At 37.1% G+C, this 19,762-nt stretch overlaps 1 protein-coding gene across 3 annotated transcripts in view; it reads right to left on the bottom strand.

Annotated features, from left to right (window-relative positions):
- CFAP69 (cilia and flagella associated protein 69) overlaps positions 1 to 14,155 on the bottom strand; it is a 55,265-nt gene extending 41,110 nt beyond the window's left edge. Inside the window, exons 1-5 of one of the 3 annotated variants that reach the window (XM_036911787.2) lie at positions 13,799 to 14,155; positions 6,289 to 6,348; positions 4,727 to 4,792; positions 3,612 to 3,721; positions 2,142 to 2,218 (exon numbers count right to left, since the gene is read on the bottom strand). In XM_036911787.2, coding sequence (XP_036767682.2) covers positions 2,142 to 2,218; positions 3,612 to 3,721; positions 4,727 to 4,792; positions 6,289 to 6,348; positions 13,799 to 13,918 — 433 coding nt within the window. In that variant the 5' untranslated portion in view covers positions 13,919 to 14,155. Of the gene's footprint in view, positions 1 to 2,141; positions 2,219 to 3,611; positions 3,722 to 4,135; positions 4,704 to 4,726; positions 4,793 to 6,288; positions 6,349 to 13,798 lie in introns of those variants that run through there. The other 2 variants (XM_036911788.2, XM_057504489.1) reach the window with 2 other exon arrangements.
- Positions 14,156 to 19,762: the final 5,607 nt, after the last annotated feature.

Here is a 19,762-nt window from a genome sequence, read left to right as displayed (position 1 = left end):
TTGAAGTTGGATTCACTTGCTCTAGTTACGTCCTACAAGTATGATCCATAAGAGAATCTGAAAATTATCTGTGGGATTCTAGAATGAGCCATGTCCTATAGGTGCCTGAGAACAGCTAGAGTTAGGAGTTAATCAGCTCAGGGCTGAACGAGATCTGTCTGGTTGGATTCTCTGAGGGAAGGAGATAATTAGATGTTCCTTGAAGACTTGGGTTTTGCATTAGGCCTTCCATAATGCTCATCTCTGGGCGTGGTCAGTGAGTGGGGATGCAAGTACACAGAAGAGGGGAACACATAGGGAAGCCTCATCCTTGCTTTAGGAAAATCCATTTGCAAAAGACACCACTTAAAAAATAAAAAAAGACAGTTTCAAGGTTTTTATATTAATTTTTTTGGACCCTTCCTTTATGGTTGAAAAATCACGACGTTTTGAAAAAAGGTAGTCAACAGGAACAACTACGATTTTCCAACAAAACTAACTGAATGTTCAAGTTGAAATTCTAAGGTTTCTCATCATCTTCTCTACCCTTTTAGTTCCTGTATGTTTAGGTCATTTCTCAGTTTCCTGTTTTATAATGTCAGGAAAAAGTACCAAATTTACCACGTTTCCAGAATCCTGCCCTTGAGTCAGAAATATCTATCATTTAAGAAAAATATAATTCACTAGTAAATAGTAGAAACTGGAAGTTATTAGTAAAAATTAATAGCCTTTGTTCAACACTTTATACCAGATAAAATTATTTTAGTTTAAACTCATGTTTCTACCAATTAAAATAAGGAACAATAGTACTTGGAGTTTGTTAGTAATCAGTGAAGAGAGCTCATGTTAAACTAAGAATTCAAACTTCCCTCAAGTTGAGACAGTAACATGATCAATAGGCAGGCAGTCCATTCAGCAAAGAACAGATTGACCCAGTAAGAAATGAGGCATGTATTTATCATACAAATGTCTGCCAGCATTCTTGGAGGCAACATTTAAAAACAATAAGGGAAACAGAGGCATTTTAAAAATGTTATTAAACAAACCTACACTTTTTATCTGTTAATACTATTATGTCTTCTTTTGAGTTGGCTTCCCATTGTGAGTTTCCACTGATGACAGAGATTCACAGAATTAAAGTTTCCCATTAGTTTCCAGACTGCCTCCTCCTTAAAGTCATCTTATCTAACTCCCCGTATTTATTCTAATTTCCTTGACACCTTCACTCACTCTAGGCCATAATAATTTCTCCCAAAGTATCTATTGTTGAAGACTATTGAAACTTACTTAGATATGAGAATGAGTGTCTATGTTAAAATGTAAAAATGGTTTTTACTTATTTTGGCTGAGTCTCTAACATCTTTCAGTATGGAGTATAATGCTGGGAACATAACTCTTCAGCAAATATGTATTTTTTATTTGTTGGGCCCATTGTATCTCTTTTATTTATTCTGTACAAAGACCTAAATTAATAAGCAGAAATTTAATGTAGGTTTTGTTTTGGGAACATGCTGTCATAGCTGGAGGGCTGATTCAAGGAATTAGTGTCTGATTCATTTCTAGGAAATTATTATTTTCTTTCTCTAGGAAATCAAGCAATAACCCAAATGCAAACAGCTGCTATTTTATATTTTTTCATTATTTCTATATACAAAGCACAGGTACCTATTTATTTATATATATTAAATTAAAGTTCTTAATGTCCCACCATTTTATGATTTTATTTAAAATTTAGATTATTTAATGAACAACTTATCTCTCAATAATTCTAGCAATTAATTAGATTCTAGTAATTTTAAAGTTCAAAGTTGAAATTATTTGTGTGGTTACTGACAGAGAGGGACACATACTTCTGATTTACAAAAAAAGTTAACATACATTTCATCAAACTAAATAACATCAAGACAAATAAGCACAAAAGTATTCGCCAGTCCTTATACTCAAGGCACACAGATCTTGTTGGCATTGTGAAACGCCTCTGTGGCAAATAATACAAAATTACCACCAAGCACACTATGATTAATTTCCAACCAGAAAACAAGTAAAGAGGCTAGGTTGGAGAAGGAGTATTCTTAGTGAAACTTAGTGAAAGAACGTTTCTTTCTTGTCAGTAGGGTCTTTCAAATGTTACACCTCTCTATTTTAAGGAAATCTTAACTTACCCAGAAGTGCAGTTGAATTAGCAGTATCCTCAGCATATGTTATTTCATCTGATGCTTTCTTTTTCAAAAATGGCAAGCTTCAGTAAGAATGAAGAAAGTATGAGTTATGTTTAATGAAGTCCTTAACTGAAGCATCATTTGCAAAGTAAGGGAAAAATTCCTTTCTAAAGAATAAAGTGAGGATAATATCCTATTCTTTAGCCCTGGAGAATTAACTGTCAAAAAAATCTGTCATTCTAAATAATTGACCAAAACGAAAATAAAATATGTTCATAAAGGTGAAGAGAGATGGACATAAAAGGCAAAGGTTAAGAAAGCCATCTTTGTCATATTATACAATGAAACATTCAGTTACAGCTTTCACAGAGAACTAATTTTTGGGGGAGCTCTGTGGAAGCACTGATGTTGAAAGTAATTCTTATGAATATTGTGTTCTAGAACTTGCACAGTCTCAAACTTTGACATAATAGATAGTCATATAATGCACATCAACACAATAATAATTTCCAATTAGTATGTTAAAATTCCTTGAAAGCACCACAGCAATAATTTATTTATTTATTGTGGTCTCCGTTACAAAGTAAGGCATGGGAATGGTATTCAATAAACTGTTTTTGGCTCTTTTGTTCAGATATCAAAAAAATTAAATGTAAGTACTTACAAAATTTTTTAATATTGTTGCTAAATCTAAAAGTGAATGGTAAAACCTACCATGGATACAAAGTCCTACTAATATTATTATTTGTGTATTAAAAGAAACACAATTTAAGAAATTACATTGGTAGAAAGGAGATTAAATTGCCAGCCTTCTCTAAGAAATTTCCTCTACTGTATTATATTGAAACCTAAATATGGGTGTTTTAATATGTATATCTTGATGAACTACTATGAGGTATCAACAAAGCAGAAGGTATTCCTAGTTCCTCCAAATGGTTGGAGAAACAGTAGTATGAAGGATGGGACACATTTTATAATTCTGACCTCTAATTTACATTAAAAAAAATAAATACCAGAAATAATTGGTGATATTTGATTCCTCATTCAAATCTGGAAAATCAAATAAAACATAACACAGAACTTAATATATCTTTGAGAGTCAAATTTTCTAAAGAGAGAATAAAACTCAACTTAAACTATCAAGTACTACTCATAAATTTTCTCAAGGATTCTCCAGAAGTATCATATTTCTTGGTTTCATCTTACATTTATCATTCACTTTGAGAGCACCTTATTAGGAGAAAACATTTTACTATACTTAACAGTTTAATCTCTTGTGTCTACTAATCTTAGACTATAATAAAATTGACTACCTTTGAAATACCAACTGCTGGAATCAAGTGATCAAGTGAAGTTTTCTGAGTTCTGTATCACTTTGCTATACCATAATTCCTAATATCTTTGTAATACAAAGTAAAACATAACAAAATACCACATGCTAATGTAAAATTAAGTTAAAGAAAAACAACTTACCCACATAATTTTAGGATATTATATGCAGATTCTATAAATTGGGGCTGGTTTTCAATTTTTCCTGCACACAGATTTAGAATTTTAAATATCTGTGCTAAATCCCTTAGGGGCTTTAATATTTTTAGTTAAGAAATAAAACTAAGATTGGTATTTTTATTAACATATTCCTTATAGCACTTCAGTCAGAAAGTCTATAGAATTCCATGTCTTTCATTAAATATGGCTGACACTGTTTTAATTATACTAACTTTGAAAAAAAGAAAAGTTAGAGCTCTATATTTTTAAGGAATATTATTTAATTTTTGTCTCAGTAACCTCTTATTCAAAAATCTGTTACTTCTCTCACCACACCTTTAGACTTTGATTACCAACTGCTACACCACAGATTCAGTTGACCAGTAACTTACTACAGCAATAAGTAATAACACATTGAAAAAAGTTTACTTAATGGTTCACTTATCCCTCATTTCTACCCACCCACACATAAAACATACACAGCTGTACAATAAGTAACTCAAACCTACCTTAGTTTTCTGCATTATTTTATTAACATTGCTCAGATATTTTTTTGTTTTTGAGGTTTGAATTGGTTGAGATCTTACTTCATTTAAAACTAGTATGGAAGCAAAATGTGAACATGTTACCTCCCATGGCGAACGGATTTTTCAGATGTGATTAAGTTAAAATTCTTGAAATAGGAAAGTTATGTTATTCTACATTATTCAAGTAGGCCTGTAATCACAGGATCCTTATAAGGAAAAGAGAGAGGCAGGAGGAGATCAGAGAAGGAGATGTGACAACAGAAACAGAGGTGAGAGTGATGCTGCTTTGAGGAATGCAGACAACCTCTGGGTGCTGGGAGAGGCAAGGGAAAGGGTTCTCCCTGGGAGCTTCCAGAAGGAAAAGCCCTGCCAACACCTCGATTTTAGTCTGATGAGACTGATTTTGGACATCAGACCTCCAGAACTGTAAGACAAAATACTTAAGTTGTTTTAAGGCACTGACTTTGTGGTAATTTCTTACAGCAGCAATAGGAAACGAAAAAACATTTTCTAATAAAATTTCTCCCATTTCAGGATAAATGAAACAATTATACATATATATGTAAAGGATACAAGTCCATTCTGATAATACTGCACCAGTTTCTTGACAGATTTAAGTTGTTTTTCTTCTAAATCATCCTACAACAAATTATCTATTTTAGTTCTTTTTGTGCTATCAAATATGCTGAGATTTAAAAACTTTTCTATAATATAAAAAGAAAGTAGATAAAAATTATCAAGTAATTCTAATATAAAATGAATTATAAAATGTTTTCTGAAACAGTGTAAGGTAAAAATAAATTACCTTTTAAATTTGATTAGGAAATTCAAATGAAAACTAGTTAATATAAAAGTAGTAATTGTTTCCAGAAATAATATTAGCAGTACCTGAAGTATGTTGAGCATTTTTCCATGCCACATACCATTTAGGCTCTATCTATATCATTTCACTAATTTTCAAAACAACTCTATTAGGAAGGTATTATTAGAAACTCAAGCTGAAACACTAAGTAATCTGTCCAAAATCACACAGCTAAATGATGATGTTAGGAGTCAAATTTGGCAGTCTGACTGCAGAAATTGCATTTTTAACATCCAAAATATTCCCAGTGTACTGAAGGAAATCAAACATCCTCAGCCATTTGTAACAAAACAAAACAAAACAAAACTCTATACAGTGATGTGTTTTCATGACTGAATCATTTCTGCCCTTTTAATCTTCTTGAATTATTCATGAGAAGCTGTGGAATTACCTATCCTTTTTTTTTTTGCTTGTCCTTTAACAGCTAGTAGGAGCTCCAGGTACTTGTGTTTTCTTTTTAAAAAAATGAAGATATACTCACAATTAAAAATAGCTTTCACAAAAAGCATAGCCAGGAGAAGATAAATTTATTTTTTATAGGGTCATTTCTATTGTGCTTTTTCTTCTTTCTAAGTAAAAATGTAGAGACTAAAAAATGTTAAAGCAATGACTAAATTTTTGTGCCTACTCGTCACAGGACATTATTTTATTTTGATTGGCTCTACCACAGTCAACCCATTTTCTACTCATGAAAAGTATGCAAACTTCATCACGTAGTAATTTATACTGTGTGCTGGCTTTTAGGCATTCAGTAAATCCTCGGGTAATGGGATAGTGTGGTGTGTGAGCATGTATGCCTATGCATTTATTATCCTTTCTCCCAATATATAAGTTCTCCATTCTTAGTCATGTATCTGAAATAATTTTATTTCTATTACATTCTATATGTGATATCTCTTAAAATAGATTACTTATGCATATATATCCTGATTTTATATGAGAACATTTTTAGTACATCACAATATATTTTTTCTAGCTTTGGTCACCACATCCAACTTGGTAACAAGCCGCTAACAGAGGCTAGATGAGTCTTTCTCTATTTTTATGGTTCTTTCTGTTTATATCCTTCTGTTTTTCCATACCACAAAACCAAATCTATTCTTCTCCAGACCTCCCTGCTAAGTTAAGTAAATTCATACTAAATTTGCATAGTCCTTGAATATATGACATATACTATTTGAAATGTTTCTAGCAAAAGGAGAGACTTTTATTTGGGGGAATACGTGTTACCTTTCAGGAAATACCTGCAGAGAAATTTTCTTTCAAAGCTTACTTTATCAGTCTCTTCAAGGAGTTTGATGACACGATTTAGGTCCATAAGCTTGAAACCACCCTAAAAACATACAACTCTTAGTATTCTGTGTCATAAGAATCAAGAATCACATCAAATATACCCTTTTTATATGATATTATCTCTTAGCAACTTAAAAATATGACAAAAAGATAGTGAGGGGAGAATGAAAAGCAGATGAGACCTTATAGGAGTAAGTAAATTTTGGAATTAAAAAAAAATCTTCCTGAATTCCTGTATTATTTTATAATCTTAGTGTCTTTAAGTTTCACTAATTCCAAAAGGCCCAAGACAGTGTCTAGAATGATAGCACTTCCATGCTTCAGCAAATAAAATTATCTGGTACATACATATTACACATCTCATGCATTTATCTCCTACATTATACTGAGTTTGCTGATGCAAATATTTATATGATTAGCTTCTAAAGTACACATAGGAAACTGCCTTCCTGAATTAGGTATACCCTCTCTCAGTTGGTACCAGCATCTTACAGGCATTCATATTAGAAAACAGAACTACCAAGTTCTACAGATTTTACATTTTAAATATTTCTTGAGCCCCTTCCATCTCACTGATTTATTATTCACTTCTCATCTCTCACTCAGTTGTGAAGGTTGCTTGCTGTTCCCCGTCTCGACTCTTGCACCCTCAACGTCCTTCTCTACCTATGGTCAGAATAATAAAGCTCAAATCTGAACATAACCAGTCTCAATAATTCAATGACTTTCCATTAATGCCCTTCACCCACCTCCTCTGTTTTCGCTTCTATTGTTATAATCCTATTCCCCTCCTTGGTTAACCCACAGGTCCTTCAAGACATCGTTCAAGTGTACCTCCCCAGGGGATGAAAAAGGATAGAACAAATGTCCCTCCTTTGAGCTCGCATAGCACTTTAAGTATGTATCCATTGCAGTTCCCATCATGCTGTTCTAAAATGTTTTACATGCTCATCCCCTACACTGGGCTGCAGAGTTGTTTTCTGGCATCCTCAGCACCAAATAATAGGACCCGGTATAAAGTTATTTGTAGGTAAGTGGAGAAGGAAGCAGGAGGTGCTATCATCCTGAGTTTAAGTGCTTATGATGATACAGAAATTTCTAAATTCTAAATGCAGTTTTGGCTATATTTATCTTGAGAATTGACGCTTTGTTGCATGACATTTTTCTTTTTTTTAATTCAAACGGTATGTATCAGTATAACTTACTTCTATTATAGAATTAAGCTATCCCATTGTACTTTTTCTTCTTCCCATATGACCTTTCACTCTTACTTCTACTTTAAAATAAATATTTGAAAAGATGATGTAATTGTGATATAAAAAATATTTAAGGAAAAAAATCCTATTTATTCCAATCATCTAAATATATCTACTTTTACACATTATTTTATTTTTGTTTATGTGAATAAATATTTTACATAATTTCACTTAGTGTTAACACCATTGTATTTTCTGGCTTTAATACATATATTTCCATATTTCTGCATAGTTATTATTCCATTGCCTTTTATGTCTAGGATTTCCTTTCCTTTCATAATAACAAACTCATATGTTGTGATCTCAAGAAATGTCTTTCAGAAACAATTTTCAGTTAAACATTTTTAAGTGCAGAATAAGTACCTAATAAGCTTAATTACTCAAAATGATGAAAAAGGATAGAACAAATGTTTTACTTTAAACATGAACAATCAAAAATAATTTTTAAATATTATATACTGGTATTATGGTAATCATTGAAAATTGTTATATTTTACTATTAAATTGTTTAAATTACTAAATTTACTGTTGCCAAAAAATTCTGACAAATAGAATTTTGCCTTTAAAGATTTTAAGATTTGGAAATTTAACAGTGCCATCTGCCACTACCTCAGTTGTCTTTTCTTGTTTCCTTCTGTGTGTCAAAGAAATATATATAGTAAGTTTTTATTTTCTGCTTTTTTGTAATATTGGCTTTGAGGGTTGGAAAGAATACTGAAATGAAAAGTCAATGTAGAATTTTCTTTTTAATACCTGTATGTATCATCAGAATCCCCCCCACACACACCTTTTATAAGAAACAGAGGGTAGTGAAGATTAAAGCATAGATTCCTTGTAGCTTTATCTTGAATTATCACTTCATGTTACTCTGTGTTTTACTTGCTTGGCATATATTGTATTTTTAAGATTTCTCCTTCCCTTTCTCCCTTAGCCATTTCCTCCTTCCACAAATATTTATAGCTTTTATGTTCCAGACACTGTGCTAGATGTGGGGAACACGTAGTCCTGACCTCAAGTAGCTATTAGTCTGGCTTAGGATGTAGGTAATATAGATAATGCTTCAAAATGCTCCACCAGTGCTGAAAGGTGTGCTCTGGAAGCACATAGGAGAAGCGCAGCGTGGCATGGGACAGTTCTGGAGGAAGTAATCTGCAGGCAACCATGAGATTGGGTGGAATTTGTGAGATGAATCAAAGAGAAAGAGAGAGAGAGGCAAAGGAGTCACATGTGTGAAGGTCTGGAGGCAAAGGGAAACATGACCTTTAGAGGATTGGTGAGTCATTCAGTAGGGGAATGGTGTAGAGGACAGTGCTGGGTATAGTGGTGACATGATGTTAATGAAGTAAGCAGAGGTCAGATCATGAATGATAATCATGACAATGTCAATAACAATCATGGGGATAGTTAAAACTTATTAGACAATGTCTATTTCCAGGTAAGTTGTAAGCACTTTATGTGTATTAACTAATTGAATTCTATAAGGTAGGAATTATTATTAACTCCATTTTACAGAAGGCATTGTATGCTATGCTAAGGATCTTCAGAAGCTATTGAATGGTTTGAGAGATGGGGTATATAAACAGACAATGGCCAGACTCTCTACAGAAATAGAACTCTGGCCAACTTCTGCAGCAACCAAGTTGGAGAATCAAACTTCTCTAGCACTTGGCTCAGAAAAGTCAGGATTTGGTCAACGACTGTCAGATCCCTATTTTTTTTATCCCCATATGCCACTCAGGATCAACCAGAAAAAGTCAAATATGCTTCCCAAATCAATCAAATAGGATGCCCTGCTTCTAGCTAACCCACCTCCAGCTTCCGCATGGCAACAGTCTCCAACCAGAGCATACGGAAGCTTTCCTTTTTTCACTAGAAAGTTTCCCTGCCTGCCTTGGAGTCTGCAAATTCAATTAATGCTGACTCTTTCTATAGCAAGCTCTGGGTAAATAGCCTGTTTGTTCTCATTAGGGTGGTCTTTATTGATTTCTATAGGTTTTAACAATAAAAATGTAATGTTTGCTGAGTAGAGACTGAACTGGGAAGATCTAGACCGGAGGTAGGAGACCAGTCTTTGGTTGGTCAGGCCTTGACTAAGGTACTGGCAACTGTGATGACAATAGCAAATGGAATTCTGGAGGAAGAGGGTCGTGTTGAGGCTGGGGAGGAGTTAAATTGGGGAAAAGAGATTTCTAAATCATAGGCTTAAAGCGATAATTGGAAGAGTTTGTGTAAACAAGATCACACAGAGTGCAGAAACAAAAGAACATAAAAATCTCAAAATAATTGCTATTATTAACATAAATTATAAAAACATTTAACAAGTCTTTTAAGATCAAAAGTTTAATAAATTCTTTGAAGAAAATTAGACCTCCACTTACTTCAAGTTATGGGATGAATTAATTTTCCCACTTTACCATGAGATATGTCAAAGGGGAGAAATCCTGCTCATTTGATACTTAGTTACAGGGAAAGGAATTTATTGTGGTCCTTTTATATATCTGGCAATTCATATCTTAACTAATCCTCAAATCTATCATATAAAGGTAGCATTATTATCCCTGTTGATGAAACTGGGGCCCTGAGATCTAACTTGTTAAGGTCATATAGCTAGTAAATGGGCCAGCAGGTCTGTCTGATGCAGCAACACTGGTTCTTCTCACCTTAGTTCTCTGCCTGATTCCTCAACTGACCACAGAGCTTATTTCTATCAATTACTCCAAGACAGGGTAGGCAATTGTAAGGACACAGTCCATGGAAGTATTATAAACAGTAGCAGGATATGATACCAATTAGCAGATTGAAGAGGTTCTTTGAGGCTTTCAGAAGGAGAGCAAATTTGGGAAAGGTCATGATACCTATGCAAGTCAACTAATCACAATTATGTACTTATTGAATGCTTACACTGTGTCAGATCTTGTTATAGGTGCTAAAGGTATAGTACTGAATAAAACACAAAATTTCCTACTTTCATAAAGAATTGATATGCTTTGGGGGAGACAAAAGAAGTTATATAGTATACTGCAAGGTGATAATGCTCTGGAGAAAAGGGAGCAGGGAATGCTAGGATGACCCAGCGGTGGTCAGCAAAAGACTCACAGAGAGGGTAACATTTCAGCAAAGTCATGAAGGAAGAAAAGTAATAAGCCATGAATATCAAGGGGAAAACTTCCAGACAATGAGCACAGCAAGTGCAAAGGCCCTTAAGCAGCAGTCTACCTGGCATGGTTGAGGAGAAGCCAGGCCAATGTGAATGGAACACAGAAGGCTTTGTAAGCTACTTTTAAGAGATTACATTTCTACTCTGAGCTTGGAGTTGAGGGGGAGAAGACACATAAATATTAAAATATATTTCCTACACTTAAGGAACCTATATTCTAGGGGGAGAGACAAAACTTAGACAAGTGAAAACAGTGACCAACATAAAACAGTCATAATTAGGTGAGAAATTGTGTGACTCAAACCTAGAATTATACCCATTTATGAGAAGAAGATTTGTGAGTGTGAAAATAAATGGGAAGTGCTCTCTAATGGGGGAGTACTTTATGTTGGAGAGGTAGGATGTGAAGGTAGGGTAAGATTTAAATTAAGAAAAGAGGGAGGGCATTCATTCAATAAATATTAATATTACTTCTTGTATACCAAGTATGGTGCTGGGTACTTCTGGGGGAAATTGGGGACACTATTAAAAAACACACACAAGGTTTCTGCCCTCATGGAGGTAACACTAAGCAGAGCATACAGTACATACAGTACAGATAAAATGCAGATTATGCATTGGAAAACCTTGAAAACAGGATAGAGAAGTGGAGCTGAGGCCCTTTAGGGATGTCAGAGACCTCGGATATCATCTAGTTCAGTGGTTCTGGGCCTAAAAATTTTGGAATTTTGTTTTAGTATTGTTATTATTTATGTTTTATAATCTGACTCCATATGAAACTATTTCCTACAGCTTTCCAGGAGTTAGTTGTTGTGAAACTCTGTAGCACTATTCATACCATATTGCAGCTATACTGCACTAAGCATTGCCACTTAGGATGGGAAATAGGGTCTCCAACCAGCAGCAAGGGTATTTACCTGGAAACCTGTTAAAAAAGCAGAATCCGGGGCTCCACCCCGGACCTACAGAACCAGAGTCTGCATTTTACTAAGCTCCCCAGGTGCTCCAAATGCAATTAAAGTTTGAGAAGCGCTGCTCTAAAGGCCTTTCAATTCTTTCAAGTGAGAGGGACCACATTAAACAGGAAATAGATAAAGGGTAAACAGGTTGTGATTTCAAGCATATGATGGAGCTGGCTTAGGATATCGAGACACTGAGGTAGACTCTTAGCTACTAGGATATATTGTCTTTCAAGAGTAGGCAGAGGAGGAGTTTGCAGGTGTGGAATGGTTTGAAAGCATTAGAAAGGTTTAGAGTTCCAAGAGTCTTCCATCTACTAGCCTGAGGCAGAGGTAGAAAACGTTATGATTTTAATGATGTGGGAGAGCACTAGACCCCACTCTTGAGTAAAGAAACAAGGAACTGTCAGTTAACTTCTCATGGCTTTAGGGCTCTTGTTTGTTAAAGCAACCACAAACAAAAACAACAAAACTGAGTGATGTTTCTCTCAGTTCTAAAAAGCTTTTATTGTTTCATTTCTTTTGGTAGAAGCTGCCTTTTTCTTCAGCACTTTCAGAATGTTAATACTCCTTGAAATAGTTATTAACAACTAGGAACTTGAATTAATACAAATTGATTTCTTCCTGGAAGAGAATCCTAGGCCTTGGAAGGATAGGTAGTAATGAAGAAAAAGGAAGGAAGAACACACACACACACACACACACACACACACACACACACACACACACGCACACACAAAGGTGTACTGGTTTTGCTTTACTAGACATGTGAACTCTTTAGGCAATAGCCTGTTAGAAATATTTCTCCTTTTTCTTTTTCTTTTTAACCCATGCTTGCTTGCTTGCCTCATATAATCTTGTCCCCCCACTCCGCCCTTTTTTACACCATATAAAGGAAAAATGAAAGCCATCAGATACCAAATTCACCTACTTCTCAGTTTTACCTGGTGCCTGGGAGAATAGGGTAGTGTTGAGGCCCCTTAAAGCCTTGGGAGCGGAGAGTTGCTGTCCTCCCCGCCCGGACTGAAATACTTCCACAAAACTGATGAGTAAATTCCCCTAATACCCGCTCCTCCTCACGCAAAAGTGTTGGTGCTCCTCAGATTGCAGATTTCCGTGTAAATGTCTGACCATCCTCAGAGAGCTCACCTATTCCCACAGAAGAGGTCCCCAGTCAACAGGCCACTCCCAAGGAATTCTCCCAGGCTCCAGGATGTGGGCGCAGGAGACAGGTTTCCTGACGCAGCCTGAGACTTGTGAAGCCTCCACAGGAATTCCCAGAGTGGCCCACGCTATTAGTGTGAGGAGGCAAGGTAGGATTCCACTATAGAATTCACACTTGAGGCTTTGATTGTGGCTCTTTGGGGAGAAGCAATGGAACCCTGGTAGGAAACAGACGGCTTGGGGTTTCTAAGCACCCCCTGCACCGGCCACGAATGGAGAGCCAAGCACGGGTCCGGTTAAGTAAGATTTCGCAACAGACCAACTTGGAAATTAATTTTGTATTCACAACAAAGGTAAACTCAAGCCCAAGCACAAACACGCAAAAAACCAATTCTATTCTCTCAGTTCTCTCTGACTCACCCCATAACCAGCCAGCAATTTCATAAAAAACGATGCTGAATTTCTAACTTTAACAGCGGTTTCCTTCCCTCCTGGTGCAGCAATCTAACTTTAACAGCAGCAATCTTAAACATGGGAGAATTTATAGGTATATCAAGAAAATCACTTGACAACAGGGATCTACACTGAATGTCCAGTGCAAAGTCGTCATCAAATCCATGTTTTCACTAAAATGTTTCCTTCCTTCCCAGGCTTTTCATGGTCACATATTTCGAGGTAGAACAGCAAAGCCTCGGCCACTCAGTTTAGTGGGACGCTCTGGGAGGACTTCGCAGCGCGAGTCCCCAGACAGGCTGGCTGACGACAGCCAACCTCCCTCGCAGGGGCAGCAGTTCTCGGAGGGATCAGCTTTGCGCGTGGAACCTCCGTCCCGTGGGCTCCCCTTGTTTTCACCCGCACCCCCGTTTCCGCGCGTGCTGCCCCCAGGCTTCTTCCCCGCCCGCGATCTCAGCCTCTCCCCTCCATACCGCACAAAGTGCAGACACCAGTCCTCACCTGCGTTTCCTCATCCTCCGGCACCACCCCGACAACAGGGACTTGGCGAGGGCTGCATGCCTTGATCCTGCTGCCTGGGTCCTGGACCTCGTCGGTAGCCGGGGCCTCCGCTGTGGACATGGCTGCGGCTGCAGTGTGAGAGATTGGGGTCCTCCTGTCCTACACTATCCCTGCAGCCGCAGGACCCACGGAAGCCCCGCTATCAAGAAGGGAAGGCTGCTAAGAGCGGCTAGAATCGCGAAAGGCCTGGGGGATGCCGCCGGGGTCTCTGCCACCGTGAGGCCACCCACATCGCGCCCCAGCAGCCCACCGCAGGACCCGGCGCCCAGCGGCCGGCCGGTTGTTTAGAAGCGAGAGTGTTGCTAGGGGCGGGGCCAGAGAACAAAAAAATAAATAAAAATAAGCCGGTGCTACGGAAGCCGGGGAGTCCAAACTACTCTCTACCCTGAGCCTCCAGGCTCCGAGTGTGCTTGAGCTCCACAGGGAGGCGGGGGAGGAGGACCTCGGTAGGTAGCCGTGGAGTGTTATTTTGGCGCCCTGTGTCTCACAGTCTTCGTACTTTGCGCTGGGCCTTTTATTTTTTACAATTGAAATATAGTTGATATACAATATCATATTGGTTTCAGCTGTACAATATTGTGATTTGACAATTATATACATTACTAGATTATTACCATATTAAGTGTAGTTACCATTTGTCAGTATACAAAGATATTGCAGTACTATAGGCTATATTTCCCATGCTGTCCTTTCACACACATGACTTATTTAATATATAACTGGAGGTGTGTTTTTTATCCCCTTCACTTATTTGACAACCTAATACCTTGACTATTGTAAATAATGCAGTGATAATCATAGGAGTGCATTTTATCTTTTTGAATTAGTGATTTTTTCTTTGGGTAAATGCCCAGAAGTGGAATTGCTGGGTCATATGGTATTTATATTTTTAGTTTTTTGAGAAACCTTCATACTGTTTCCCATAGTGGTTGTACCAGTTTTTATTGCCACCAACAGTGTGTAAGGGTTCCCTTTTCTCCACATCCCCATCAACACTTATTTCTTTTTTTTTTTTTTTATACTAGACATTCTGACTGGTGTCAGCTGGGCCTTCTTAAAACAGGCATAATTGGATGGAGGGATGAGGGGTGGATGTGAGATGCATGAGTAATTTGTGATGGACGGACAGTGGCAGAGCACAGCAGTTTATCTCACCCCAGAGATGTAACCTGTGTCACCTATATTACCTAGCTTTTTACTTCTTCTGTACTTTAGTGGCCCTACCAGATAGTTAAATAAACAAACAAGGCAATGTACACAATGTTAGAAGGCTTTTGTGTCAAACCATTGAATCAAGAGTAAGTTAACCCTGGAAGCCCCACTTTTCTCATATTTTCTTATCATTTTTTCACTTTTCTCATCAATAGTATTGCTGTGAGCAGATTGGATGATACGATAGTTCTGTGAAGTGATGCATGGCATATAATAAGCACCCAGTAAGCAGACAAAATTATTATTATTTTTACTATTACTATGTTACCTATTTATTGTCAAGACTTTAATGGAAATCTGCTTATGATAATCATCAGTATTACTTTATAACCCCAAATACCATGGCTGTGAAAACTTACCTAAAAATCCTTTAAACCTTTTAATCTTTTTTTTTAACCTCCAGAAATCCTTCAAGATTTAAATGTGAATTTTTGTATCTTCTATAAAATATATGGACTTAAAAATAAACTCCATGAAAATAAATATCACTTCATGTCTCAGGGTGTCTCCCCTCATCTGTAGAATGAGCAGTTTGATGCGTGATTTCTAAGATTCCTTAACCAGTTCAAACACTGAATGACCTTTCTGGCCCTACAAATAAAAAGGAATGAAAAAACAAGATTGGGGTTGGTGGCACTTGCTGTAAATCATAGCTGAAGAAACCAACCTTCTTTGAAAGGGAACTGAGCACTTCTGGTCTCTATTTCCTCACTTCTATTCATTCTTCCACTTTCCTCATCCCTGGTCCTCTGAAACTACTCTACCTGAGGTCACCAGCACTTGAGGTCAGCGTGTGGCCACATTCTGTCAACTTGCGTGCAGTATTTTACACTGTTGACCTCTCTCCCCTTCTTGCAGCTCCTTTTCCCAGGACTTCAGCATTTTTTGTCTTTCTTTTAGCTCTACAGCTACTCATTGGTATTTTTAGAGCTTCTCTGAGGCCTTACACCAAGAGGTGGGCTCCATAGGTCTAAGGTTGCTGTTGCCTGGGAGAGCACAAAGGGTGTGTCAAGTGTATTATTAACATGACCTTAATTGCTGTGGCACATTCTGAGTATATACCACATAAAAAGGGACTGAAACCACTGGTAAATACAGTGGAATCCGGTGAGAATGACATCCAAAACCAGGATGGTGGTGGAGAGCTGACAGTCGGCTGATTTATTTATCATTTGTGTGCTCATTCTGGCTTCTCAAGATGAGGAGAGACAAGAGGAGGAATTGCAAAGGAAAACTTTCCACTTAAAGCAGAGCCTTGCCTAGGAGATATCAACTAATGTGTTTCAACACAATAGCCAGGCTGATAAGGGTCCATAAATCTCGGTGATCCTGCAAAGTTAGACTCTCCTCTCTGGATTTAATTGAAGACATTTTCTTGACAAACGAACAATGGTATTTTTATTTTATTTTAACCGTTCACAGAACTAAAGGATTCATTCTGTTCTGAATCCAGAGTACCACTTTCTAACGCTTAGTTAGCATAACTCCCATGAACTCCCCCTTTTCTTGTACTTAAAGCCCTTGATTCCCATCCCTCACCCCTGCCCCTCCTTTCAGTGAAATCAGTGAAATTCTTCATAGGAGGGGTTCCCTTACCTGGGAAGTAAGTAATAGATCCATATCCAACCTTGCAATTTTTTTTTTTTTAGCTCTAATGGTATGTTTTATTTTTGAGAGGTGAGAAACAACCAGGATGGAAGCCCTCAAATACTCCACACTCAAGCCACTTCCTAAGTTACCTAAAGCAAGGTAAACACTAAGTCCTTGCTACTCAAAATGGGGTCCTTGAATGACTGACCTAGGCATTACCTGGGAGCTTGTAAGGAATGCAGAAGTTCTGGCCCCTTGATGGACCTGCTGAATCAGAACCCCCATTTAACAAGGTTTCTAGGTGATTAGTGCATACATTAAAATTTGAGAGGCTCTGATTTAGTGTGTGTATTTTCATTGGTATTGTTTTGGAGTAGTTTTAACAATCTACATAAAACTGATTTCCTGACATATTCCATTTGTAAATTTTCCATGTCCTTTGTTTTCTTACTGATGATAATATTGGATATATTTATTTGTTTTTCTTCTTGTTAAGTGTACCAAGCCTATTCTTTTTAAAATCTTTAATTGTTTAAATTAGGTAGTGGGTTAAAGTTTATATGAATTATACATGAAGAATAGAAATGCTTCAATCTGATGACAGTTCTTCAGAATTTAACATCTCTGCTAATTACAGATTGCAATTTCTTAAAAGCAATTTCTTAAAGATTAACTAGATGTTTTAATAATATGTTGACCTACACATAGTTTTTAATTTTAAGGGTGACAAAGAACGTGAAATACACTTTTAGCATAAATAAATGTAATATTAAGCAGTGCTATTGTTCTGATTTTTTTCTGATACTTGTTTGCACACTGCCTAATTAGCAATGTTGAGTAAAATTAGAATTATTCATATAATGAATTAAGAATGTTTCTACTAAGTATTTTAGATTACATACAAATTTGGTAGGCTCTAAATTAATGCCAGATGTTGTAAATGTTCAAGCAAATGTTACTCTTTTTGAGTCGGAGTAATTTATTTTAAAGAGAATTTTTATAGCACTTATGAAATGCAGCATTGTCATAGTAGGTTAGCTTTAGGGGAATTATGTAACAGAAAAGATACATATAAAGCTGGAAATTAATCTACTTTAGTGTTTTAAAAAATCTTTCTGGTTGATTCTTACAGAAACAAAGTCTAAAAAAGAAACAAAAGTAATAACCTTTTCCCAACAGAATAATTAATACAAATTTGGGAGTAATAACTACATGGAAAAGAAAAGAAAAAGATTAGCCACCCTTGCAATCAACCATTCTGATAAAAGTGTACTAGTAATACAAGTTGCAAGTGATTTTAAAATAGGAAGCTAGAAGATCTATTCATGTTTAGTGGAGAAACTAAATAAATGGTATTAAATGAAAATAATTTGTAGAGTGACTTTTACCTGATCAAAGCTTCGGTTCCATGACATAGGAATATTTCCATGAAATGAAAATGTTCTTAAGCTTTTAGAACTAAAAACTATTTATTGTGTTTACATGGGGTGGAGGTTATAGTGAAGTACCCCCAGGATGGAACTGTCTTTATTATGGAACAGACAAGTTTATTCCAATGACATTAGTTATTCAAGTTCTATAATAACTTGACTTATTCTGATGCCATGGACCCTGCATTAGTTTGATAGAGCTTCCAGAACAAATACCACAGACTAGGTGGCTTATGTAATAGAAATTTTATTTCCTCATGGTCGGAGGCTAAAAGTCCAAGATCTAGGTGTCCAAGATTGGTTTCAGTCTGGAGCTTCTCTCCTTGGCTTGTAAATGGCCATTTTCTCTCTTGTCATCACAATGGCCTTCCCTCTATGTTTTAATCTCCTCTTCTTATAAGGATACCAGTCATACTGGATTGGGGTACACGCTTATGACCTCATTTTACCTTAATTACTCCAAATACTTCTGAGGCACTGAGTGTTAGGACTTCAACATATGAATTTTAGAGGGATACAGTTTCGCCCATAACGCATTCCTACATCCTTTGGGTTGCTATTTGAATCCCAATAAAGAGCAGATTCAAGAATATAATATACTCGGAGCAATACTGGTATTCTTGCCTATAGAACATTGATATTTCTTATGGTAGTAATAAATTACTATTCGGATTTAGCAATCCATCACTGTACATTTGATCAACATGAAATCTGTCCCCGGACGATGTATCCAGGGCTCTCAGTGAATCTGGATTTTGAGCCTATAGGGCTCTGTGCCTGACTTTGTAAAATATCAGCATTTATTTCATATTTCATTTTCCATTTGAAGAATCCACTACCAAAACTACTCAGCTCACCCAGGTTCCCTAGAGCCTGTCATAAATGAACAACACTCGCTCACCTGCTGCAGTGTATTGGGGGGCACTGTCTCTGGGAAACGGAAGTGAGGGAACGATGGAAGCGAGGCAGGCAGTGGAGAAGGAAGCATACGTGTGGGTGGTACTGAGATGGCCATAGCTTTGGGACAAGTAGAGTTAACTTCTGGGTCTTTCAGGATATTTTCGTGGAGTCCATATTGAATTGCACTTCCTAATAGTCCATCTGGGGAAAGGAAGGGAGAAGAACTTACCTACCAGCGCCCTCTTGTGCTGCGTCTCTTTAGTCAAAGCTCATCCCTCAAGTAGGCGTGTCAGATTCAGGGGCAAAAATGTCCCACATGGTATTTGTAACAGCATTACACTAAAAAGTTATTCGTTGTTTGTCTACAATTCAAATGTATTTTACCTGGCAACTCTACTCTCAGGACATTAACACCCATGCATTTTTCAGGGGGCTGTTGGGAGAAGCCAGTCTCCACAGAGCCTGTGGATGGGCACCGGGGTCTGTTTCTCCTCCCCGGTACGGCAGTGTGGCGGTGGCAGCTGTAGCAGCGACATGGCACCTGCAGGCTACTGGCAAGGAGGCAAGGTGAGAGGCAGAGGCAGCGAAGCGGAGGGGTGGGGGCAGGAGGATGCAGGCTTAGCTGCATGGATGTGGGGTGATACCTTCATTACGCTATCTCGTTAGTATCTATAGGACCGTACTGCACTAGACACTGGGAGTATACTCGTGAGTAAGACACCTGGAGTTTACAGAATATAACTTGAATATTATGTTGACTTCTGATTTAAAT

This window comes from Manis pentadactyla, chromosome 7 (assembly GCF_030020395.1).
Source record: "Manis pentadactyla isolate mManPen7 chromosome 7, mManPen7.hap1, whole genome shotgun sequence".
NCBI lineage: Eukaryota > Metazoa > Chordata > Mammalia > Pholidota > Manidae > Manis > Manis pentadactyla.
The sequence above is the reverse complement of the archived record's forward strand: the minus strand, read 5'-3'. Positions and strand labels throughout refer to the sequence as shown.